Source organism: Rissa tridactyla, chromosome 5 (genome assembly GCF_028500815.1).
Source record: "Rissa tridactyla isolate bRisTri1 chromosome 5, bRisTri1.patW.cur.20221130, whole genome shotgun sequence".
NCBI lineage: Eukaryota > Metazoa > Chordata > Aves > Charadriiformes > Laridae > Rissa > Rissa tridactyla.
In genome coordinates, this window is record NC_071470.1 from 8,524,484 (window position 1) to 8,550,244 (window position 25,761).

General features: G+C 37.5%; 1 protein-coding gene across 19 annotated transcripts in view; it reads right to left on the bottom strand.

Annotated features, from left to right (window-relative positions):
- The window catches only part of PCM1 (pericentriolar material 1), a 46,731-nt gene that overhangs the window by 16,755 nt on the left and 4,215 nt on the right, over positions 1-25,761 (bottom strand). For 13 of the 19 annotated variants that reach the window (XM_054203546.1, XM_054203548.1, XM_054203544.1 and 10 more), the window contains exons 2-22: positions 25,349-25,480; positions 24,477-24,722; positions 23,046-23,318; positions 22,322-22,492; positions 22,026-22,142; positions 18,445-18,622; positions 16,013-16,122; positions 15,345-15,561; positions 13,931-14,129; positions 13,422-13,598; positions 12,534-12,691; positions 12,104-12,318; positions 8,280-8,434; positions 8,069-8,198; positions 7,228-7,362; positions 5,525-5,715; positions 4,753-4,950; positions 3,570-3,792; positions 3,312-3,457; positions 2,157-2,350; positions 995-1,175 (exon numbers count right to left, since the gene is read on the bottom strand). In XM_054203546.1, the coding sequence (XP_054059521.1) occupies positions 995-1,175; positions 2,157-2,350; positions 3,312-3,457; positions 3,570-3,792; positions 4,753-4,950; positions 5,525-5,715; positions 7,228-7,362; positions 8,069-8,198; positions 8,280-8,434; positions 12,104-12,318; positions 12,534-12,691; positions 13,422-13,598; positions 13,931-14,129; positions 15,345-15,561; positions 16,013-16,122; positions 18,445-18,622; positions 22,026-22,142; positions 22,322-22,492; positions 23,046-23,318; positions 24,477-24,722; positions 25,349-25,444 (3,710 nt within the window). In that variant the 5' untranslated portion in view covers positions 25,445-25,480. The remainder of the gene's footprint in view (positions 1-994; positions 1,176-2,156; positions 2,351-3,311; positions 3,458-3,569; positions 3,793-4,752; positions 4,951-5,524; positions 5,716-7,227; positions 7,363-8,068; positions 8,199-8,279; positions 8,435-12,103; positions 12,319-12,533; positions 12,692-13,421; positions 13,599-13,930; positions 14,130-15,344; positions 15,562-16,012; positions 16,123-18,444; positions 18,623-22,025; positions 22,143-22,321; positions 22,493-23,045; positions 23,319-24,476; positions 24,723-25,348; positions 25,481-25,761) is intronic. The other 6 variants (XM_054203552.1, XM_054203550.1, XM_054203557.1 and 3 more) reach the window with 3 other exon arrangements.

A 25,761-nucleotide genomic window follows, 5' to 3' on the forward strand; every position in this document is an offset into this window, starting at 1 on the left:
CCAGAGAAGGACTTGGAGGTACTGGTGTGTGAAAAGCTGGACATGACCCAGCAATGGAGCCTGGGAGGCCAACTGTGTCCTTGGCTGCATCCCCAGCAGCACGGCCAGCAGGGCGAGGCAAGTGATTCTGCCCCTCTGCTCTGCTCTGGTGAGACCCCACCTGCAGCGCTGCGTCCAGCTTTGGAGCCCTCAGCACAAGACAGACATGGACCTGTTGAAGCAAGTCCAGAGGAGGGCCACAAAGATGATCAGAGGGCTGGATCCCCTCTGCTGTGAGGACAGGCTGAGAGAGTTGGGCTTGTTCAGCCTGGAGAAGAGAAGGCTCCGGGGAGATCTTGTAGCAGCCTTTCAGTATCTAAACAGGGCCTAAAGGAAAGATGGGGAGGGACTTTTTATGAGGGAGTGTAGTGATAGGACGAGGGGTAATGGCTTTAAACTAAAAGGTAGATTTAGATTAGATATTAGGAAGAAATGTTTTACAGTGAGGGTGCTGAAACACTGGCACAGGTTGCCCAGAAAAGTGGTAGATGCCCCATCCCTGGAAACATTCAGGGTCAGGTTGGACGGGGCTCTGAGCACCCTGATCTAGTTGAAGATGTCCCTGCTCATTGCAGGGGGGTTGGACTGGATGGCCTTTAAAGGTCCCTTCCAATCCAAACTATTATATGATTCCATGAAACAGTTCAGTTTCAAAAAACATGGAAATGAAATCTTCCTCCACTTACAAAAGGTACCACAAAACCACTCCAACACTATATTTGATCTTAAAATATTAATGAAATGATACACTAGTTAATATACAGAAAAGCAGAACACTTTACTGAAAAAAAAAAAAAGGAAAAAAATTAAACTGGAAACTGCAGAAGTAAAGCTCATCCTGCATTTCTATTACAATAAATTCCCTAAAGAATGATGAATTCCCATAAGCCCCAGAAAAGGGAGGAGAGAGGGAGCAAAAATGATTAAAGGAGAGTTGCACTGTGACATTAAATACCTTTGGTTTTCTGCTCCATTAGAGGAACTGCTCTCAAAAGGTTTGGGGAATGACATATACTCAGTTTTCCCAGAAGCATTATGATCTAGAGGATGTTGCTGCTGCTGCTCACTGCTGTGCGGGGAAATATTGTGTGCAAAATCTCCAAAACCAGAAGGGAACACTGGATTATAGTTAATACCTACAAAGTAAACAAGAGAGAAGATACTACCTCATTTATCTGTGTGATAAAAGTAAAATCTGAGACATATTGTGTGGCAACATAAAATTGTAAAGCAAAAATACAGTGGGGAAGTAAGCAAAAACTGTTTTCATTCTGGATGTACTGCAATAATCAGAATTTATCATAAACTCAGGTTTCAAACATTGCTGGATACTACATATACCACTACAATCCCATCGGTGGGGAGATGAAGGTACTTTAAGAGCCCTCAATAAAAAGTTCCTACAAATGAAGGTAAAAATGACATCAGTTTCAAAAAAGGTAGAGTTCTGTCTGCACAAAGACCTTACCAATACTTTAACTACCAAACTGACAAGAAAATTCCAATGGTACAAGTATTTAGAGGGCCAAAGAAGTCATAAATTCATAATACTTATTTTAACTTTAGAATCTTTATAGTAGTGGCAAATTGAACGTAACTATTCTTCTGTGTGGGTTCTCTGTAATTCAAAATATATCCTTTACAGAAACCAGACTTTAGAATCTGAAAGCTACAATCTACGTCTATGCCTATTTCCTGGTTTCCTGAAAAGGCTGAAATATATTATTAAAAGAGCTTTAACAATTTTTAATGATACAGTAAAATACCTACATTTTTTTCCATTTTGAATTCAACAGTAAAAATAGATTTGGTAATCACAGAATGGTTTGGGTTGCAAGGGACCTTAAGGATCACCTAGTGCTAACCCCCTTGCCATGGACAGGGACACCTCCCACTAGACCAGGTTACTGGTAATGAGATTAGGAACACTGTATAGAATCACAGAATTGTTAGGGTTGGAAGGGACCTTAAAGATCATCTAGTTCCAACCCCCCTGCCGTGGGCAGGCACACCTCCCACTAGATCGGGTTGCTCAGAGCCCCATCCAGCCTGGCCTTAAAAACTTCCAGGGATGGGGCCTTCCACCACCTCTCTGGGCAACCTATAGTAATACTCACCTGGAGCAAAGGAAGAAAAATTAGTAAATCCTGGTACATTAAACAGGTTCATGGGTTGCGGAGGAAAGCTGAATGGACAGAAAACAGGAGATGGAGGTGGTGGTGCACTACTGCCTCTCTCTTTTCTTGATGGCTTTTCTTGACACTGTTGTTCCTCTTGCTGGCGCATAAGATCATTTAACATTTGTTTCAACCTTCAAAACAAGGAAAAATAAGCACTTGGCGGGGTGGGGGGGGAAGAATGCTAAGGGAAAGCTGTAAATTTATGCTCAAGTAATTTGAGATTCACGTTATTTCACCTGCCCCATGCAATGTACATAAAGACCCACTCCATTTAGCTAGAAAAAACTAAACACTCAAGAAAACAACAACTTGTATTTAATCCTGAGCAACAGTCAAGAACAGTTTTAAAATCAGCCACTCTGTACTTGGGGTCATGTTTACAGAAGTTAAACATACTTGCAAGAATACAAAAAAATTGACTAGGTACTAAAAAAATAAGCAGGCTGAAAAGGAAACTTAAATAGAAACAACTGAATACGCAAAAGATTTGCAGAAGTGGCATTCAAACTACTTTAAAATATTATATGATGGCAGTAACTATATACCACTTACCAAATACAAAACTAAGATGAAGAGCTTGAACTTTCTTGCAATGAATTAAAATGACTATTACATTTTTTTAAAAAAGATCATTGTTCAGAAGGTAAAAGTAGTACACCCAAATGGAGCACATATAAGCATAAATTCTGACTGATAACACTAAGAAAGGACAAAAAGCTTTTCCACTGTCGTTCCTAAGCATTATAATCCAGAATCTTGCCAGGTAGTTTAGTGAAGACTACAGACATAAAATCATATTCAAGTTTAAACCAAAAAAGCCAAATAAAGTTATCGCAAGAGATTTCTGGAAGAGATGCCAACTTCTGGTTCTCTTCACTAAAGATTACTCAAAAAGAACCCCCTCAAAGGTATTAAAGCAGTGGTGAAAATACCAACCAAAAACGCTGTATACAATTTCAAAAGCTTGTAATCGACTCAGAAGTTCAACAGTCTCATATTTAACCATTATCTGTAATCTCTTATTCACATAACCATGTTCTCTGCTACTGAAGCATTTCAAATTCCAGTCAAACACTAATACAGTCAACAAACCTTTGGACATTATTCTGCTGCCAAGTCAGCTGAGTGTAACACTGGTTTAATTGATGCATAATAAGATGTACTTGGGAAGATGCAACATTATTGGGCATCATACTGTAAGGGCCTGTAAGCAAAGTCTGTAGAAGACAAGAGAGGGTCTGTGGAAAGAAAATACATGACAGTCACCAAATTACCAAAACCAGAAGTTATTGCTAGAAAGATTTAGGAAAAAAAAGTAAAACCAGCAAAATAACTGTTCTTCATATCTACCTGCTGATCCTGCATCAAAGTTTGACAAATGCTGACACTAAATTCATGCTGTTTCTTCAACTGATTGATCTGCTCTTGCCATTGCTCCTTTTCTTCCACGTATGAAAGTTCAGACATCCACCGAAGGTTTTCTTGACGTCGCATACTTATGTTTTGCTGTTGCCTGGCCTTAGACAATGGACGATAATTCCCATCTGCTGAAAGAGGACGGCAATTTTTCCACCTGGGTGGGGAAAAAAAACAAGAATGAGGACAAAAGCTGAAATTTCAAACAGCTTCCTCTAATGATAATTTCATTATTCAAATTACATCAACTCCTCACTTGGCATAGGCCATTTCAGTGTGCCAGCTAATCACCCAATGCGATTTTGTCAATCCAACATTATCCTAAACAAATGGAAAGTAACAGCCACCCAACTGACAATCGCTGTCAAAAAAGAACTGCTAAGGATGTTTCTGGATCCTGTTTTCAGTATTGCCCACTACTGAGACATGTACATACTTAGATGAAAACTGAAGCCACCAACATAATATACTAAGAATTAAGAGGCTCAGCTCCTAAGTAGAAGGCCACTATCTACTAAAATTATCTTGGTATTAAAAACAAGAGAAAAGTCAGTCGAAGAGATACACATTACTTTTAACATAGCATTTTCATTTAGTCACAGAAAGCTCATTAAGGAAATCAATCAGGTAAGCAAGAGTTAAAAATCTAGTAAGAAATAGTTTTCAAAGATGCAAAAGCCAACAATTTAAAAGCAAACATTTCAGGGTTAGTTTAATTCTCTGAATTACTTTTTTTGAAGAGACCAATCAATATCATGGCAAAAATTTCATATATGTTATCTTTTAAGCTGATTAAAACAATGTGGGAAGATATGGAGGTACCGCAACACAACTGGAGAGCTCAACAGCAGACATTTAATATGACCGAAAACAGAAGAAATAATCAAATTAGTTATACACATTGCAGCTACAGAGACTCAGACAAGAACACACCACTGCACACAGTTCCCTAGCAAGCAGAAAGAAATTCTACTTAATTTTAAAAAATGAATTAAATGAATTTTTTTAATTACTTAAATTCACTTAATTAAGGATGCCTTGTAGCTAATGCAATGCTTCTCCCACCCGTTCCGAACACACTCTGATGAGCATCAGATCAACAAGTAATGCCACTAACCTGTCCTTGTTTTCTTTAACAAAATATGCATTTTCTGGTATGTTGTTATTGGGGTAAACAGAGAAACTGTCATTCAAACTTGATGCGTCTTCTTCCTCTTCTTCTGCCTGACCAACTCCATCAGAGAGATAACCGTCTTCATCTCCATCCTCTTCATCTAGTGCACACTGGGTAGAACCTCCCCAGGTAGCCACTGTCCTAGTAAACGTTGAATTAAAAAAAAAAAAGAAAAAAGAAAAAGAAAAAAAAGAGAGGGGTGTTTGGGAAGGGAGGTTTTGGTGCTTTTTTTTTGGTTTATGACAAATTATTAAAACAATCTGTTGACATTTACAAGGCTGTCAATCTCCAATTAATCAAGCTGCACCAAAATTAATTTAAACATTATCTCACCAGTGCAAAATGAAACTAGTATTCTTCTGATACTAGGACTGTTAAATAAAATTACTTACTGTTTTGGAAAATTATTACTTTATTATTATTATAAATGGTACAGAGATGAAGAAAAATTACTCTGAGCATTTGGCATTTTCCACACATTCTCCTCTCCTTAGGTGATTTTTCACCATTTATGGAGCAGGGGAGACTAAGTATGCTGGGAAGACCCATAAAACTGTCAAGTTCACAACTACCAGTCACTTTAGAAGTCAAGAAATTAATTTACTACTCTGTTATATGATCACATTCAGTCAAAACAGGAAACTGCCCCAAGACTGACATCTTGCAAAACAACAGAAGCACCCACTGACTAACACAGAGTGACTCGTGTTCTTACTTTTCAGTCCTGCTCTGCTGTGGAGTACGCTGAGCTTCTGATGCTTCACTTTTAACAGAGGCAGCAACAGTAGATATCGTTTCTGCGAGCTCTCTCCTCCTCTGATGTTCAGCCATTAAAGCTTCAAGTTGCTTTCTTCTCTGTCGCAGTTCTTCTCTTAATATCTCATGTCTTCTCATCTCAGACCATAACTGTTTGCAATAAAATGGAAGACATTAGACTATAAACAAAATAAATACAACCCAAAGCAGATACAAATTTTAATATTTTATACTACATTGATACCTTTTTGTTCAGGCATTGGTATTACACTGTAACTGAAGTTACAGTACAGGAAGCTGCAAAATACATCCCATGTTTATCCCAAATACTGCAAAATCTAAGAAGGTAACTAAACATTATAGGACAGACTTTTTTAAGAAAAACAGTGTATGTTTCATTCAACACTGTTTTCATCACACAACTTAAGCACTGTTAACTCTTTAAGTAGCATGATCTGAAAGGTCCCTTCCAACCTAGGCAATTCTATGATTCTATGAATTGTGCCGAGTACTCCGTTGGTAACAAAGTAGAGGGTACAACAAAAAGATTTTCTGCAACCTGCAGAAACTTCAAGTGGCAGTGTACATTTGAACAAGACTTAAGGAAGCCATGATTTAAAAGAAGAGCACATAAAGGGAAAGGTACAGGTAGAAAGAAGCCTTTATCTACCTTAAATTAGACACAGTGAAAGCATAAATGGCAAGATACTTTCACAAACACAGTAATATAATAGTGTAATGTACAAAAACTAGACAGGCAAAGACAGACTTAAGGGAGACAGGCAAGTGACAATGTACTCGAGCCTGAAAGCAACTGAACAAGTTGGTGGTGCTGGAGCTAAGTAGTTTTCCAACAAAAATGTATATGTATTTTTCTAATTAATAACCCACCCAAGTTTGTAGAGTGTTAGCAATTGCATCAGCACATTCATTTTAGAGACAGCTTCTTTTTAGCAGGAAGAATTCAGACCTATTATTTAGTGAAATAATACGAGTTGTCCTATAGTGCTTATTTGGAAGATGCCAAAATTCTGAACTTCTCTTCTTGAAGAAGGAAAACTTCTGTTTTAATGACAACAGTACATGCATTGCCCAATCCTCCTCACCTAAGCTGCTAAAGGAAAATTTACAAGAATGCTGATGTAACTCACAGAGAAAGCTTATTTAAAAATATTTTTCAGATACTTGTTTGTTATGCGAAGTCTAGCCAGGAAATCACATATCCCTCCACACCTGCAAATGCCAGCATAATTGTGAGAAAGTAATATCCAGATTATTATTTAAGGCATGTATTTTTGGGGAAAAGGGGAAAGAAGAGGCATAGAAGATAAACTACATTTCAAATACTGCCATTATTTTCATCATGGATGACCTGCCTGTGGTATATGCTATCAAATGTTCGCAGTACAAACTCAAAATTCATTAAACTTCCACATTAGTATTTGGCAACAACTTCTATATTTGAGGAAGATCTTTTGCCAGTTCAGGTCAATTCACTTGACCTGAATATTCACTTCTTTCCAGACATGAAACAAAGAAGTCATACATACTTTGTTAAAATGGCTACTACTCCACTCCCCATGCTAAGCACTTTAAAAAAGTGTCCAAGTTACCTAGAACTTTTTTCCTTTTTAAAGTCACAGAATATCAAGTATGAAATACCTCATTGCCTACTGGTACAGATTCATCAAATTCAAGCAAAGGCTTGCCAGCTGTATTACACTCATTCGTGCCCGGAGTTGAGGTTACTGGTGAAGTCTGCCTGTTTGCTGGGCAGTTGCCCAGGCCAGCTGACAACTGGAAGAGAAAGCAAAACAGCAAAATACAGTAGAGTAGCTTTCTAACACTTACCCACTGTTAAAACCCAACACAGTTCAGGCTTTATGAGATAGGAAAATTAGTATTCAGTGAAAAGGCATTTTTGAATCAAATACTTTTTTCAGAACTTAGCCAGCAATCAACAAAACTTATTTTTATGTAATATAGTACTGTATAATGCAGTAGATGCAGAGTACTGATAATTTACGGCTTACTTCATAGATAAGAAGTTCATCTTCAAAGAGTATGAGAAACAGTACAATACTGTGCAGTTAAGTTTGAATACAATAAGGTGTTGATCACATTTACAAGACACAATATTGTTTCAAAATACCAGACCCTGCAAATGACTACTAAGAGGAGTGAAGACGCAGTGATTAGAGCAGGTACAGACAGAAAAATTTCAGGCTCAAAATAAGACAGAAGGTTCTCTATTTCTGAAGACTTTAAATCAAGGCTTTTGAGGACAAACTACAGTGAAATTGGAGCTTGATACAGCAATCACTGAGCAAGAACCTACAATGGAATGAGGTCTTCTCTTGGCTTAGAAGTCCACATGCTTACAGTATACAAATATTACCAATTTTAAATTTTTTTCCAATTTCTATAGTGAAAAAATAGTGTGAAAAGTGTTTTGGTTTGTTGCTCAACAGCTTAGGAAAGCAAAGAAATACATTCTACATACTTGAAGGTCAGGACAAGCTTTCTGTAACACTTGAATTTTTTCTTGAATTTCAATCAGTTTTCTTCTTTCTTCTTGTAACTGCTTGAGCTCCCGTTGCTGCTGCTGAAGTTTAGCTTCATAAAACTTCTCTCTGCATAAATAAGTTATCCGCATATTACTTGGCAAGAAGTTGCCTGAAGCATGATTCTACTATCCTTAGACAAAGGCATACCTTGCTTTTTCATTCAGGCCTACATCTTTCTGTAACTTGTTGGTACTAGCTCGGACATTGTTTGGTTGTTGCTTTGTCTCTTCCATCTCACTCAAAAACAAGTCACCAATATTAGATGCATTTGCAATTGTTGCTTGAGGTTCTGGATCATCATCCTGAAAGGATGTCAAAGGCAGTTAGGCTGTTTTCAAGTTGATACACAACATGTAATAAGTTTTGTTTGTCAAACTAGTTTTTTAAAACTAAACAGCCTGAATAGCTTTATCTTTAGTTCAGATCATAAACTGAGAAGTCATCATCTTCGCGGCATCATGACTAAGATAAATTAACTTAATGAGAGAAGTTAAAGTTACAAAGCTCACACTATTGAAACGTGCACTATAAAAGGAAGATAACTTGTCTCATTCTGGAAGCATAAACCACTTGAATTGTGGTTTGTGGACTAGTGGGAGATGTGGTGGTCGGAGGTCGTCTTGGGTTTAGTGATCATGAAATGGTCAAGTTCTCAATTCGTAGCGATGTAAGGAGGGGGGTTAGCAAAACCTCCACCTTGGACTTCCGGAGGGCGGACTTTGACCTGTTCAGGACACTGGTTGAGAGAGTCCCTTGGGAGACAGTCCTGAAGGGCAAAGGGCTCCAGGAAGGCCGGACACTCTTCAAGAAGGAAATCTTAAAGGCCCAGGAGCAGGCTGTCCCCAAGTGTCACAAGTCTAAAGGGCGGGGAAAATGTCCAGTCTGGATGAATAAGGAACTTTGCATGGGACTTAGGAATAAAAGGAGGGTTTACCACCTTTGGAAGAAGGGACAGGCAACTCAGGAGGAGTACAGAGATCTCATTAGGTTATACAGAGAGAAAATTAGGAAGGCAAAAGCCCAGCTGGAGCTCAACTTGGACACTAACATTAAGGACAACAAAAAAAAGGTTTTATAAATACATCAACAAAAAGAAAGCCAGGGAGAATCTCCATCCCTTACTGGATGCTGGGGGAAAGTTGCAACCAATGACGAGGAGAAGGCTGAGATACTGAATGCCTTCTTTGCCTCGGTCTTCAATAGTCAGACCAGCTATCCCCAGGGTGCTCAGCCTCCTCAGCTGGAAGATAAGGATGGAGAGCAGAACAACCCACCCATAATCCAGGAGGAAGTAGTCAATGATCTGCTTCTGCACCTAGACACACATAAGTCTATGGGGCCAGATGGGATTCACCCAAGAGTACTCAGGGAGCTGGCAGGTTTAGGAATGGGTTTAGGAAGGGGAGGTCCTGCTTAACCAACCTGATCTCTTTCTATGACCATGTGACCCGCCTTCTGGATGCGGGGAAGGCTGTGGGCATTGTCTATCTGGACTTTGGTAAGGCCTTTGACACCGTCCCCCATAGCATTCTCCTGGAGAAGCTGGCGAATCATGGCATAGACAAGTGTACTCTTTGCTGGGTTAAAAACTGGCTGGATGGCCATGCCCAGAGAGTCGTGATTAATGGGGTGAAATCCTCTTGGTGGCCGGTCACCAGTGGTGTCCCTCAGGGCTCAGTTTTGGGGACAGTTTTGTTTAATACCTTTATCAATGATCTGGATGAGGGGATTGAGTGCACCCTCAGTAAGTTTGCAGATGACACCAAACTGGGTGGGAGTGCTGATCTGCTTGAGGGTAGGAAGGCTCTACAGAGGGACCTGGACAGGCTGGATCGATGGGCCAAGGCCAACTGTATGAGGTTTAATAAGGCCAAGTGCTGGGTCCTGCATTTCGGTCACAACAACCCCAAGCAACGCTACAGGCTTGGGGAAGAGTGGCTGGAAAGCTGCCTGGCAGAACAGGACCTGGGGGTGCTGGTGGCCGGCCAGCTTAACATGAGCCAGCAGTGTGGCCAAGAAGGCCAACAGCATTCTGGCTTGTATCAGGAATAGCATGGCCAGCAGGAGCAGGGAAGTGATGGTGCCTCTGTACTCGGCACTGGTGAGGCCTCACCTCGAGTACCATGTTCAGTTCTGGGCCCCTCTGTACGAGGGGGACACTGAAGTGCTGGAGCGTGTCCAGAGGAGAGCTACCAGGCTGGTGAGGGGTCTGGAGACCAGGTCACATGAGGAGAGGCTGAGGGAGCTGGGCATGTTTAGCTTGGAGAAGAGGAGGCTGAGGGGAGACCTCGTTGCCCTCTACAACTACCTGAAAGGAGGTGGGAGAGAGGTGGGTGTTGGCCTCTTCTCCCAAGTAAATAATGACAGGACCAGAGGAAAAGGTCTGAAGTTGCAGCAGGGGAGGTTTAGATTAGATATTAGCAAGAATTACTTTACTGCAAGAGTGGTCAGGCACTGGAACAGCCTGCCCAGGGAGGTGGTTGAGTCACCGTCCCTGGAGGTATTGAAGAAATGTCTAGATGTGGCACTTCAGGGCATGCTCTAGTGGCAGAGATTGTAGGTTGTTTGGTTGGACTCGATGATCTTAAGGGTCCTTTCCAACCATGAAGATTCTGTGATTCTGTATTTTATGCCCATGACTGAGTGGACAGAAACACACAGGCATGTCAAGAAACAAAGGGAGAGGCAAAAAGAGGAACAGAAGGAGACCGAGGTGAACACAACTGCATAATTACTGTCGTCATGAAGTTAAGCATTACTATGAACAGCTTTAAAAACACAACTACTCTTGAAAGTTAAGTCTAAAGTATTTTCAAAAGTCTTCTACGTGGTTCTCTATTCCACTTGTTTTCTTAATTTTTGTATTTTCAGTTCTCAAATTGAAAATATTCAAGCTGCAGCCACTGTTTCTTTTGTTTTCTAACTTGATTGTTCTTAATACAGAACCTGCTGAACAGGAGAGATCATCATCATCAGTGACCAAGTATGGCACAGCCTACACGCACCTACAGTTCCACTGTACGTACAGATACAAGCCTTGTAAACATGAGGGAAAGATTGAAGACATGCCATTAATTAGGTTATTTATTAAGGAAGCTGCTGTATCATCTCTAATTCTGATTTATACCACTGTACAGTTAACATCTTTATAGTGATGACAAAAACAAGCCTGATCCAGATGCTGAGAAGTTTTTGATAGCAGTATAATCTTGAAATAACAATATAGTGTTTATACCGTTGCTATTGTAAAATGTATGTTCTAATTGAGATTGATTTGAGAGTTCTCACATAAAGCCTTTACGTTTCTGATACATCTATGTGTATTCAGTATGCAGACATTAAATTAGGCAGTGCTCAAATGTAAGCATTCTGTAGGGACATTAGGTTTATGAAAAGATGTTTTAGTAAACATCACCAAATTAGCATGAGATTTTCTAAATTAAAAACACTGCAATTGATAGCAGGGCATCGGCCCTCAAGATTCTAGAGAAAACCCAAAAAATCAACAACACCCCTTAAACCCAAACAAAAATACCCTAACTCGAATGTGTTGCAACATCTGAGGATTTTAATCAAATAATTTTTCCTCATTGATTGAACAATGTTGCAAAACCTAGGATTCAAAACCTAAAAACTGATGAATATTCATTATAAGCTTAAAAATGTAGATCAATATTATTTAAAAAAAATATTACACTTCCTGGTTCATGTTCCGTAATCCAGTGATAAGGTTAAGTATTAAGGGCATTCTTCTGTTAGGTTAGTATCCCCCAAGAAAATTCCAGATTTGAACTTCAGAAGCATCACCCTTGACTTCAGAAAAAAAATCACGCCGTATCTCTTTTTCCCAGCCTAAAAATGAGCTTTTTAAATGTTCCACTAAGCAGAGTGTTTTTTCCTATTAAAAGTTAAACACTGCATGAAATAATGAATGCTATATTTTTGTGCAGAGATTTAGATTCATGAAATACCTGCACCATAGCAGCAAGGTTCTGTAGCTGTCTAAGTTTCTGTTTTGCAGCTATAAGCCTATTGATCTTCTGCTCAAACTCGGCATCTCCAGCAGCATCACCCAGGCTGCTTCTGTGACTAGACATGGAATCTTCACTAACTCTATCTTCTTCCACTTCATCATCTTCACCTTGGGGTAGGTCAATATCTTTGTCATCCTCCCTGTTATGACAGTCTGGAATCAGGGAGAGAAGGAAACAAAAACAGTACCAACGACACATTATTGAACTTCTGAAGTCCACTGTAATTACTGGACATTAGAAAAATATCAGTTTAATGATTAGACTCTTGAACATTTTGCTCATCAAACAAGGTTCTCACAAATTCTGTGCAGCTATCAGAATTATTTGCATTACGACTCAAAAATTATTAGAAGATTTTAGAACATACCTAGAGTAGAAGACATTTTTAGAGTCCTTATATTAGCAGCAGATCGGTTATTTATTTCACAGTCTGTATTAAGATGTCTTCCATCTCTGTTATTAGTTCCACACTGTACATTTGAGTTGCTATTTATTTCACTCCAACTACTCATTCCTTGAGGGTTTCTAGGGTAAAATACATCACTCGTTAACTTTTAAGAAATTATATCAACGGAATTTTACTTCAGTCGTTTATCAACTGGCTTTTATGGGAATGTGTCCTGACATTTAAAATAAATAAAAAAAAATCAACCCCATATAAAATCAGTCCAGACATTTGGTATTTGTCAATATTCATCTCTCCAATGGTTTTTTTTTTTTAAGCAATCAGAAGCAGCTATGAATTATCCCCTGCTAGATCTACAACAATATAAGAGGCTTTCAAGGTATATGTCTATATTATGAAAGCTTTATATGATTCATAGCTAAATTAGTATTCATTTCTGCACAGTGAAGATCCATGGATGCACAGTTGCCCTGTCAGACTATAGGTCTAAACGCCTCTCTAAACTAAAGTTGGTTTTTATTCCAATTCTCTAGTCTGGGCCTGTTAACCTTCTAGTAGAATTCCACACACGTAATTCAGTGCTTAAACCCAAAGGAATTACAGATTTTGAAGTCTCTGATAGTATTTTCTAAACGTCCAATCTAATCTACAATTGCTATATAAGTAAGTTACCAAGAACAAGATTATTATTTATCACCTGTATAAGAACACTACTTCAAATTAAAAATTTTGGAAAGTTAACGTAATTACAGAATTAAGTTACTTCTGGTTGACTGAAATAATGTATTGCTTCAGGAAGCCTGTAACAACTTAGCTACGAAGATCTAGGAGGACAAAAAATATGACAACCTAATATTTGTAACAGGCTGTGGATCCTCATGTTCAGAATCACTTTCTGATTCTTCTGTTTCTTCCTCTTCCTTAGTGTTTTCGTTCACAGCATCTGTCATCATATCAGACGTTTGCTCATAGTAGTGAACTAACTCACGTAACTCATTCAGCCTCTTACGAACTTCATTTAGCTTCCTGAGGAGAAAAAAACCCAGAATATGCTACGCATTTTATCATATTATCAAATTATGTAGAGTTAAGAAGTATATATATCATTTAAAGCTCAAAGTTTACTGCCCTTTTCCTAGCTGTAAGAACCTTCCACTTGAAGCTCTGAACTCATTAAACTGTCTTGGACCATTTACTAAATAGTAATATAATACTAAATTAGTATTATAGTATTACTATATATTTAGTAATATAATACTAAATTAGGTAGGTTAAAACACAAAATGGTTTCTTAACACCGAACTTGTAACACTCAAAATCACTAAAGCACATTATGAAAAAAAAATTAAAAGACTTACTGAAGCTTTTCTGTTGGGTTTAGATTGTCATCCTCTTCACTCTCATTCTGAGAAACCATGGAATCAGGAAGGTAAGGAGCAGATGCCAGGCTATTTGATTCACCATTGACAACAGTAACTACGCCTACAGGACCAGAAGCAGCTGAAGTTGTACTTCGTTGATCAATACTTCTTTGAGGAGAACCTGAAGCAGGAAAAACTACAGAAAAGACATACAGCTCATAAGAACAACTTGCAAAAAGAACCCGCGTAACTGAATTACGTTAAAATGTAACTACAGAAAATATTACCAACATACACAACAGTTGTTACAAATGCTTTTGTTCCTAAGTTTCATGGCATGCAATGCCAACAGACAGAGCAATATGTAGCTTTTGTAAACAAGACTTCAGTCAGTTCCTTTTAGCTTTATCGCGCTTCAGAAGTGGAAGCTTTCATGCTCTGAATCTGCCCAAAGAGTTATTTTAAGGTTTTATTTACGGCTGAATTGCTTTTTTTGAAATTTAATATTTCAACATGATAAAAATTCTATCGTTTTTTCCTCTGCTAAGCTCCTGCATCCATATGCTGTAGAACACAGATTTGAGATTTGATGTTTGTTTTTTCCAGCTATGTGAAATCATATCCAAATATGCCTACATAGCACGCATTAATTACATGTAGAAAGTAGTAAAGTAACTATTAAATCAGCCTGCGCTTCTCCGGGACCATGCTTCAAGTGCCTGATTTCTTAATGTTAACCAGAATACGCTGTGATCAGCCCTCAGAAGTTTCCAGCTATAAGACAACCTTCAGCAGTACAAAAGTACTTCTAGAAATAGAAAGCAAGAGCAGCAAGCAGGCCCGCATAAAGACTTTAAGGAGAGGAAAAAGCCATCTAAGGAACAGGCCGAAACTCTAGTCCATTCAGACAGTTAAGTTCCTCTGATATAGCCTATGATCAAAGTTCCTGCAACTAGTGCATGAGAAAGTCTTTTGACAGTGGACAAGCAACTCTGTAACGCTACAGAGCTATGAACATCTGAAGTGCTGAGTACAGAAAATCAGGTGTATGGTGATAAAAAATACAGAAATTTCAAGTTCATATGGTACGTTCCACAAGTCAGATGTGTCACAGACAAGCCTTGAAGAAAAAAATCCTGTCATCACATCTTCACATTCGTCAACTTTGATAATGTTATAAACCAAAGTGCTGCAAGCAAAACCACTCATCATCGTGACTTGTAGAGCTCTCAATTAAGCCAGAAACTTATACAGCATTAAAAGACAGAACAATTACATAATATTGCCCCACCACAGCTTTATCACCTCCATTTCATTAACCACTTACAAGCTGAAAGACCATGTTACAAACATGCACATTAAAAAAAAGCTGTATTCTTGAAAAGATACAATTCTGCCTGTATTTACTTACAGGAGGAGTTATTTAGATGTTGGTCACGAAGCGTATGAAGCTCTCCTAACAGTTTGTCCATTTTTTGCTTTTTACCCTGCAACATTCGCATCTTGTTAAAAAGCTGCGCCTTCTCCTCTGACAGGTGTTCGGACACTGAAGAGTTCCTGCTTTGTGAAATCTCTCTGCTAAGTGAAAGACTTTCTGCTTGCCTTCTGTTGTCTGGCACAGACTGTGTCTAAAAAGAGTAATTTCATTTTATTCAGACTACTATGAAAAAAGCCAAATAAACTGTAAGAAACAAAAAGCCCTCTTATAGGCTTGCTAGGCTCAACACCAGAACAAAGAACATTATATAAGGAAATTGATCCTGAAAACACTCTCATGATATCCTAATTACATATTTAATTATATATATTAACTTAATATTGTATATTGACTTAATATATAATTCTATTGCCATATAGAAACTACTTCCCTGGACTTTCACAGAAAACAGAGACGGGAAGTATAGATCAGTCAGCCAATAACTCTTCCCAAAGATGTTGAGCTTTCAAGTTTGGGAGAACCCTAACTACTCCACTGTCAAACCCACACAAACAAGCAAGACAAACGTTTAACTGCACTGTTCAAAAGAATATGAAAAACAGACAATGGCAAAACTTATACAGTCCAACCCAAGGACTGACCTGAGAATCATGAAGCTGGTTATGAAAGCGCTGAATTAAGTCATTCAGTTCTTCATTCAGTTCTGATGTAAGGCTTACTCCTGAAACACTACCTGTAGTCTCTGTTACAACTGGGCATGCAGGAGGAGGAAAAAATGTAAACTTTTACACAGCAATGAAATAAAGGCTATTTGATGAAAATTTCTAGTTTAACAAGAATGTCAATATACTGCAGCTCTCCAAATACAGCAATTATTTTTAATGTTGTGTCCTTCCCACCAACTTTACACTTGAAAGATTATTTCCATTACGGAAATGCTACCAAGCCAACTCACAGCTCCCTTGTGAAGAACCATACAAAAGGACTTTTAAGTCCATTCTGTGTTTTGCTAAAAAGGTCAGAGCAAAATGAAAACAACCAAGTTGTCTAGGGCTGATGGAAACATTTTTCTTATTAAAACCAGAATTGTTACTACTTAGTACAGCCAGACCAACAACACTGCACGTGATTTTACTTCCTTAAAATAACAAACTAACAGGACAGCAAGTTTTCATCTTGGTATAAGTCTTAATCTTTACAGCTGCAGTCTTGGGGGTTTGTCATTGAAAAAGTTTTACGAGAGGAATACATTAAAAAGAAAGCTTTTTTCTCACCCTGAAAACTCAAACAGTATTAAGATATGGAACTGGCAGCTGAGAGATTCAAATAACTTTATTTTTCCACAAATAAGAACCAACACTTCATAAGAAAAATCAAGCACAAATATTATTTATTTTCCCCACAGATTATGACTTTGTTACCTATTCACTCACAATAAGTTTTACTATTTTCAAATTTAAAACACTTATTTTGCCCTATGTTGGATTTGAATCTTTGGTACATACTACATCCTTAAGTAAGTCAACACAAAGAGCAGTAAGAAACTGTTATTAGGAGCGACATAAGTAGAAATATGAAACAAACAAAAACACCACCAAAGAATTAAAAAACCCCACAAATTAGTTCTAATTTATCATATGTAATTCTGTTTTCTACCCATTTCATCTACACACTCCTCTTCAAGATGGAGTTTTGTGTATTTGAAGAAAGAAGAGAAAGCAGATTCTATGACAGGTCTACCGCTGCTGAGCAGATAGGAGAAAAGCAGTTACTGAAAACCATTTGAGAAACAAGGAAACACCTTTTGAAGGCACTGGCTTGTTTTGCTCCTGTGGTATCTTTCTAGAAGCTCTCTACCTACCAACTTCTCTGCTTCTCTTTCTACACTAAACTCTATTTTTCTTAACTAGTTCCATCTTCTTTCATACAGTCTATCTAACCGAAGACAGAAGAAAAAGCAGAAAGAGGAGCTCATCAGAGCAAGAAACCCTAAAATGAGACTTTTTGTAAAATGTAGAAACCAATGCTTATATTTCTACAAATGAAGCTGTTTTAAATATAAAAATTAACTGTAATAAGAAATGCTATCCCATATACTCTCTAATCAAGCCTAATGGCAACTCTTATGGGGAAGAGTCATGAAATGGTAATGCAGACTGAATCTGAACTTGTTCAGTGCAAAAGCGTCATTCCCTACGACTGCACACATAACTGTACCCCGTTTCCAAAGAAAACTGAACAGAATTTAGGGAGGGGTGGAGGTCAGGATGAGTTTCCAACAAACAAAGGATAGTTCAGATGTCAACAGTGCACAAATCAAGGACAACTGAATCGCTTTTAAGACTGGACTCTTGGGAAAACAACTCTGCTGACAACCTTTAAGCAGATTATCAAAAAGAAGTCTCTGTCGCAGAAGTAATTTTTGAAATGTTGGGAATATATGAAAACAAATTAGAAGAATGCTTTTAAACTGAAGGTTAACACATAATGGTGGTGTTCTGTTATCAGAGTCATGCCCCTAATTTACATGCCATTGAATTTTAAGAGTTTTACTTTCATATTTAGTTATGTAACTGCTTTAGCAGCCTCCTCCTTTCTTTTATTGGATAGACCATTAGTCTAACAGTGGCTATTAAACTGTCAAGCAACCAGCTACCAAAAAAACCAAAAGAATCCCATGAAAAAAGCACACAAAAACTCACACTAACAACTGCCTATAGCCAGAAGGTCGCAGAAAGGGAGAGAACACTGTATCCCCCAACTCCGACTCTTTCCTTTAAAGGCCTGGTACAGTGATGGAGAGGAGAGGCAGACTCCTGACCTGATGCGGTAGACCAATTTTTAGAAGAAAAATCCACAATTTCAGGATTTTAAAAGTAACCCACAGAAATCAGCTGTGTGGTTTCTAACTGACACACCATTTTACAACGTTATACTGTCAGCTCTTTTCAGAAATACAAGCCTTGCATATATTTTTTTAAGAAAGACTTTTTAATGTGTATTCCACAATTCCAGCTTTAATAATTCAATCAGCACACTAACATGCTATTGAAGAGACAGTCATTCCACATACCAGAATCATCCATGACAGCAATTGCTTGCTCTGCTTTATGCTGCAAAGCAATAAGAGCTGCCTGTCTTCCTTGAAGAGCCTTTAATTGCTCCTGCTGTTGTAGCATCCTTTTCAACAAATCATGCTGCTTCTTCAAGTTCTCCAACTCCTCTTTAGCTTCCTGTTGCGGATCTCTGGCCTGCAAGATATGAAGAACATTACCATAATCAGGACAATTTATTTGTTGAGTACTAGTGACAGAAGTGTCAAAACAAGCAGGACTTTATAATAGACTCAAACAGCCTAGTTAGTCTAAAAAGGTGAAAAAGAAACAGCTTCACCTTTCTGGTAGTCCTTTTCAGTCTGAAAATTTTAGACATCCGATAGGGAGAAACTGTACCACCAAGACATGCTTACCGCTCCTGGGGGTTAAATTCTCTTTAAAAATCCAGTCAGCTGCCCTAACACGTCCCAAAGACTAACATGTAAGCATCCCTCTGTCCTTTGATTCATAAATTCATAGAAGAGTGCATTAAGCTATCGGACTGGTAAAGCTAAGCAAGATAAGCCACAGTATCATGGAGCTACGTATAATACAAGATCTAGTTTGATTTACTGGCCTAAAATCTCTAAATTTTCAGCAGAGCATTTTGGGCAGTTATTCTTCTCTAACCTGTAACATGTTTAGTTTTGTAGGCTATATTTATGCCATAGATACTAGAATAGACCAGATTTAGGTAAACCGATTTCAAAACAAAACCATGCATAGAACCCCCTCTATACCATATTTTCAAACACATGGAATTAAATCTGAATGAATGAAAGCATGTTGAGCAGTTAAAATATATATTAAACCTAAGTTATTTTCCTCATCCTATGCTAATTAAAAGCTGGAGATTTGCCTCAGAACTTTTATTTGAAGATTGTTAGCAAATTAAGTATTTTAATGAGACATCCAATTAAGATCCTGATCCTGTTTGAAGTTGGATTATCACGCTATGCAGATGAAACCATGGAAAAATTTGCCTCCTTTTTCTTAGGAGTTGACAATTATTTACAAGAACATTACTAACTTAAAAAGCATCATCTTCTCTTCGCATACTGCTGAGTTCCTGAAGTACAAAATTCTCTCAGTCCAAAAATTCTGCACCAAATGTCAGAATAGAAACAGGCATCTTATGAACTAGTTCTGGGTACCAGGGACTTTCCAGCAGTGAAAGGAGAACAGACCCAGAATTCTAAACTTCTCAAAGTGTCGCTAAAACACATACTGCAACTGGCACTGATCATTTCTCTTAAATTTTCATCTTTTATATATAGTGTAGAAGCAGAATAGAGCACACAATGAAATTAACGCAGGAAGGAACAAAGGGAAGAAAGGGAAAAAGGGGGATGTGTCTTATTCTCACTTTCCCATTAACTAATGCAAGCTTTATCTAAAGTATCAGATTTGCTCGAGTTCATTAAAATCATACAACAAATTTTTCAAGCTTAGTTCTACATTTAGACTAATAAGCTTGACAAAACATTTAAGCCTTTTATTTTACAGAAAATAATAATTTTATGGAAAAAAAATCAAACTTCAGACTTTCTTCTTTTTTTCTTTTTTCTTTTTTTTTTTTAAATTAGAGTAGAGACAAAGCCATAGAAAAGCTGCTAACAGATAACAAAAGAAGTTTTAGACTTCAAGCCCCTTAGTCTTTCCTGTTCCAACCAAATCCTTATATAACAGCTATACAAAAACATTTGTGGAACAAGTTAAGGCTACTATTCTTTGATTTATTTTCTCTACATGCTATTAGCTTAAATTTGCCCTGGCAAACCATCAATGTGAACATGACAAGTGTCTGCAAGTCACATTTACAATGTTTTCCCAGAAAGAGAACAGCAAAACTGGAAGGATCACCTACATAAAATCAGAACAGCTGCTGTACAGAGTTACATGAAGTACTTTCTCTGTCAATGTTGACACTTCAGAAGAGAAAGTTGTCAAACATCTCTATTTCAATTATATAAAAAAAAAACCTCTAGGCAAAGAAGATTGATTCAACAAAAAGACAGCTGGACACAGACAAGCAGGCCAAATAGGAACATTCACTGTAACAAATATATTTGAAGCAGTTAACAGGAGGAAAAAAAAAAAAAAGAAAACAAAATCAGCCTATTTGAGTCTAAAATAGTATTTTGAAGTGTACCTTTGAAGTCAATCCATGTTCTTGGCTATTAATCCTACAAGGCCAGATTTCCCTGTCATTCACAGCAGCTCTGTCACTTTTCCCTTTAGGGCTTGCTGTAACATCAGTGTCTGTAACCTGTTCTTGTGAAGCTGAATTCCCTAGTTTGTCCTCAATGCGGGGCCGAATGCTCAAACTAAAAGATACCTCCTTTATTAAATAGTTTAGTATGTTAGATTTTGAACACGTGCTCCAACTTAGCATGCATTTTTAAGTTACAAACCTACCCACTTGTATCTTGTCAAATAACGAAAACGAGTATCAAATAAAATCTACTAAAGACATTTTTAGTCATTCTTAGAATTTTAATAAGTCCCCATATAGCAATCAAGTATTCATTCTGCAGTTAATATATATAAGCTGCATGTTAAGAGAAATTAGACGCAAAATGAAGAGCCAAACATCAAAACTAAAACCCATTTTGCAAAGAAGATAAAGAAAAATACAAGTTTACAGGCATACTATGTAAAAACTACTTTTTTTTTTCCTGTGTTTTTCAAATTTTTTTTTAAAGTTAAAAAGTACATCTTCCACATCTAACATATTATTTCTTTACAAGGATAGAAGAAGTTCTTACAAAGCTAAAAATAATTACAAAAACTTCTTAATATTTTAACTGCTGTTTTACTTCCAGGCATGTAAATTCTCCTCATCTGTACAACATTCAGAGTACTAACTGCCTAAAGGAGTACCAGCTCTCTAGTACCTTTTCTCAGTATATTAGTATTGGAAGATGTAAAACATAAGTTGTTATTAAAATGCTTTTGTATCTACTACAAGAATTGTTTACCATGCTAATATAAAAGCTTTCTATTTATAAAAGGAAGACTGTCTGTGTATCTCAGAACTAAATTCAGAACACATTTTCTAAAAGGTGCTCATCTCTCCAAAAAAGGAGAGAAACTTCTGTGTTAGGTCAGTACTATCATATCACTAGAAAGATGCTTGGGCAATGGCCCACTAACGATTCATCTCTAACCCTCTCCTCACCCAACACCAGCAAGTTTTCCCCGCTAACAGAAACAAACTTCGAGATGAAAAATTGTATAGAAAACTATTCCTTCCTGCATCAATACAGTGCATGCTCTGCCAAAGCAAACATTTAACATTTCATCCTACTTCAAAGAAAGACTAAAGATTTTTTTAAAAACTAATCAAGATATCTTGTTGTGACAGAATCATTAATTTTTTCCCCATATAAAAAAATAATAATCCACACATGCGTAAACACCTCCTGAACAGAGTGTTTGGAGATTCACTATTTTTTAATTGAAGTGCAGATTATGGCACTATCACAACAATCAGGACAAAACCAAAACAAAACAAAGACTTCATTTCTAGCACCTTAATTACTAAAAGGCAGCTTACCGTGGTATCTGAAGCCTCAGACTGCACATCAATGTTTAGCGATGTGCTCTCACCTACAGAACCAGATCCCACAGCTGAATCTATAGTCCGAACATCCTCCTCCTCATTTTCTCTAGCCTGAAATATTTCATTGGCATAAATCAAAAGCTATATAAAGGGGGCAGTAAAAATGAACTATGGAAGGTACTACATATCAAACAAAACGAACACCCCCAGTAGCACCATCAAAACATCAATGGTCAACTCCTAAAAAAGCTTACAGTGCAGAAACAAATATATTATGTTCTCAAACTTACAAGCATCTTTTGCAAAAATTTCAGATAGGATTTCTCCTGCTCTTTAAGGTGATCTATAAGGTGTGATAAACGCTCAACATTGGCCGATCTTTCATTTTTCTCTACAAGATCATCCCGCATGGAGCTGGCCTTAGCAATATAGTCGCGAATCTGAACTAGTCTGCTCACAATCTGTAAAGACACTGAAATTACTGAATGCATTCAGCTACAGCTTTAATGTATTTAATGCACAAGACATGGTGACAGCAACAGCAAAGCAGTAATTAAAGAGGGACATACTAGTACTTTCAATCCTATAAGCACACTTCTACAAGTGGTTAAGAGCTTTTATAAGGATAGATTTATGCATGCATGAATTTGCAAGGCTGAAGCACAGGGCTTCTTGTCAATATAGGCTAAAACAGAACTGAGATCATTAACATATGAAAATATTAAACTGTGAGAGTATTTTCTGGAACCGTATAAAAGTGAACCAACCTCCAAGTTGAAAATTAATACTGCTTCTGTTACCAATAGGCAGATTTCTAAAGAACAATACATGATTAAGTTTGGCTTCACATTTTCCTCAAGTTGCCTTTTAGAACAGTGGGAGGATAAGCATTTCAAATAAAGATTTAACAATTATACTACTCAGAAATTTAGAAAGATGCACTGAAAAGTCACAAGGTAATTAAAACCCTTCCAAGAGTCAATATTCTGTAGACTTTATAGGCTATGTAAATACCTGGCTACTATCCATAGCTGGTTCTCTCCTTCCATCTTCTTGAGCAGAGACTTGACAATTTTGCAAGAAATCCTTGCTCAGAGCAGCTCCAAACAACTCTTTACATTGCACTGATACTCCACTTTCCTTTTTTTGGGAACCTGAGGCAGGATCTTTGCTTTTGTTAGTGTTTATCTGCAGTGACAGGAAGTTGAACGGTTTTTTGTTTTCATTAAGTTGTCGTTTGTTGTTAGCAGCCGTTGCCCTGCCTTGAGAATCACTTCCAATGCTTCTCTATAAACAAACAAACAAAAAAAAAAAAAGAACAATTGCTTTTCTTTTTCCCCTCTCCAGTATATTCTCAACACTGATTAGTTTCACTGCTTGGATTACCAGTTCTGCAGTATTATTAGACTGATTTTAAATTTATCGTATTAGTCACTGACTAGCCAAAAGCTAAAGACAGTGCTGGCAATTTTTGCCATACAGTTTTCAAAAAGCAACCCACCCTCCCAGAACAGCTGGGAAGCAAAAGGGTTCTGCAGTTCCTCAGAGCTTAGTTCCTCATCCTTTTCACTTTTACTACAGTGGCATCCACTTTTAGTACAGTGAAAGGCATCCTATTTCTCCAGGTACATTTGAGAGAATAACAACTTGCAGCAACATAATCACTTGCAGAATATGATACCTTGTTAACTTCAGCTTTCCTTTAGAACATTATGAATAGCAACTTGTCGCTGTAATGTACGTCTGGGGAGGAAGTTATGCCCAGTCTTTATATTCCAAGTCAAAGCCATGAATCACATTTGAAAGAATTTCACAGCCCAAACAAGTTAACAACAAACTCTGGCAAAGATTAACAAGGCTCTATTCTGAAACTGTTAGCACAAATGTATGCTTTGTTACCAAAGAATTAACCCCTCATACTTTTGATTGTTTTGGACAAGGGAAGGATGAGCGTGCCGTATTCCCAAAGAAACAGTTATGGCTCAAGAATTCATGCCACACATTTCAGTACACTCTACTGAGGAGCAGTTTTTAATGCTACTCTTCTGCTTAATGCACAAGGATAACAGTGTTCAGAAACAGAGTGGCACTTCAAGAACAGGCTTTCAAAATAAGGTAACAGATATTTTCCGGTGGCAGACAAGTATGATGAGTAAGAAATACCAATCTGAGGACACAGGAATTTGTTAAAGATTAAGAGGAATAAAGCGAAGACAGCTAGCATACTCTCAAGCATAGGAAAGCCACAGTGCTGAACTTCCCATAATCTCCTCAAGGTCAAGACCAGAATTTTGATTTGTCGCCCATGGTGCCTGTAAGTTGTTGTTTTTTTTTTTTACCTTAATCACTTATGAAAGCTTTCTTTATTCATCTGTCAAATTATTAAGAGATAGCTGAATAAATTTTCTAGTCACATTTACAGTGGGACCTAGTATTCACACAAACCTGATCCAGATCACTGAAGTTTATTCTTTGCTTAAGCCTTTCTAGTTCAGCCTGCTCTGGAACAGACATCTGGGTCATGTATCGAGCATGAGGAAAACTATGAGGAGTTCTGGTCTTCCGCCGTCCCATTCCAGGTGAGGATTCTGGAGATATATCATTAGTCAGCCTCGTTTCAGCTTCCCCACCAAGCTTTTTCTTGTTTTTTTCTGAAGATCTGTTTGCTTTCTTCTGTTGACTTCCCCAGTCCTTAAGGGGAAGAACAGGGAAGGACAAAAAGATCATATCTGTTATTCACATAGATAAAAACTAAATGTTTTAATTCAGTGAAAGAGAGTTTACTTTCATTTTAGAAGTAAAAATAAAAAGTGATATCAAAATAGGCACCAAGTTTTCTAGAGCAAACATCACATCACAAAATATAATTTTCTCCACTGCATGAATTAAAAATAGCTTGTTAGGAAATTTTAAACCCATTTCATCCTACTACGCATTACATTAACTTCAACTGAAATTAAATTGTATTTTTCTTCTTGGCTGAAGACTCTTCAGCAGTTTAGAACTTTTAAAGTTAAAGAGTTTTCACTGTCATGAAACCTACAATGCTTTTGTGCCTAGCTACATTATTTACACAAAACACCTCCCATAAGTACATCTACAGACCACAACCTCTGAATTACACTCATTGCTTGCTTACATCTACCTCAATTATTTTTGGTTTTGTTGGTTATATTTGTTGGTTTTGCAGATACTTACCTGTAAAGGTGTACTGACAAGGCTTAGGGTTTTGCATTGTTACCTGCCACTAACAAGATCTACCTGGTAATTTTAATCTACAGCATAAAATGGCAACTGAAAGATAAAATAAATTATACCGTGTTGTTCAGCCGGTCGTCAAGGCTCTCATTGCTCCAGCTAGGCAAGTCCTGATCATTCATGCCTTCTTCAAAGGGACCACCTCCTGTTGCCATGACAAGCAATCAATAAAAAGAATCTAAAAGAAACAGCTGAAAGAAATGTGCTGTATTAAAATCAGTTTATGCAGAATATTTTAAAGATTCATAATCTGAGATTGCAACTACGTATTCGTTATACAATGCAAGCACAAGGCTGTTCTAGGAAACTAAAACCCTGCTTACTAAACCATGTTACTAAAAATGTAACAGTGAGAAGAACACAGATACTGGCATTAAAAATTAAACACATGGGTTTGGTTTGGGTTTTTTTACCTCTTTTTTTTTTAATCCCTGCTCTTAGAAAGTAAAGAATTATATATTTTTTTTAAGGC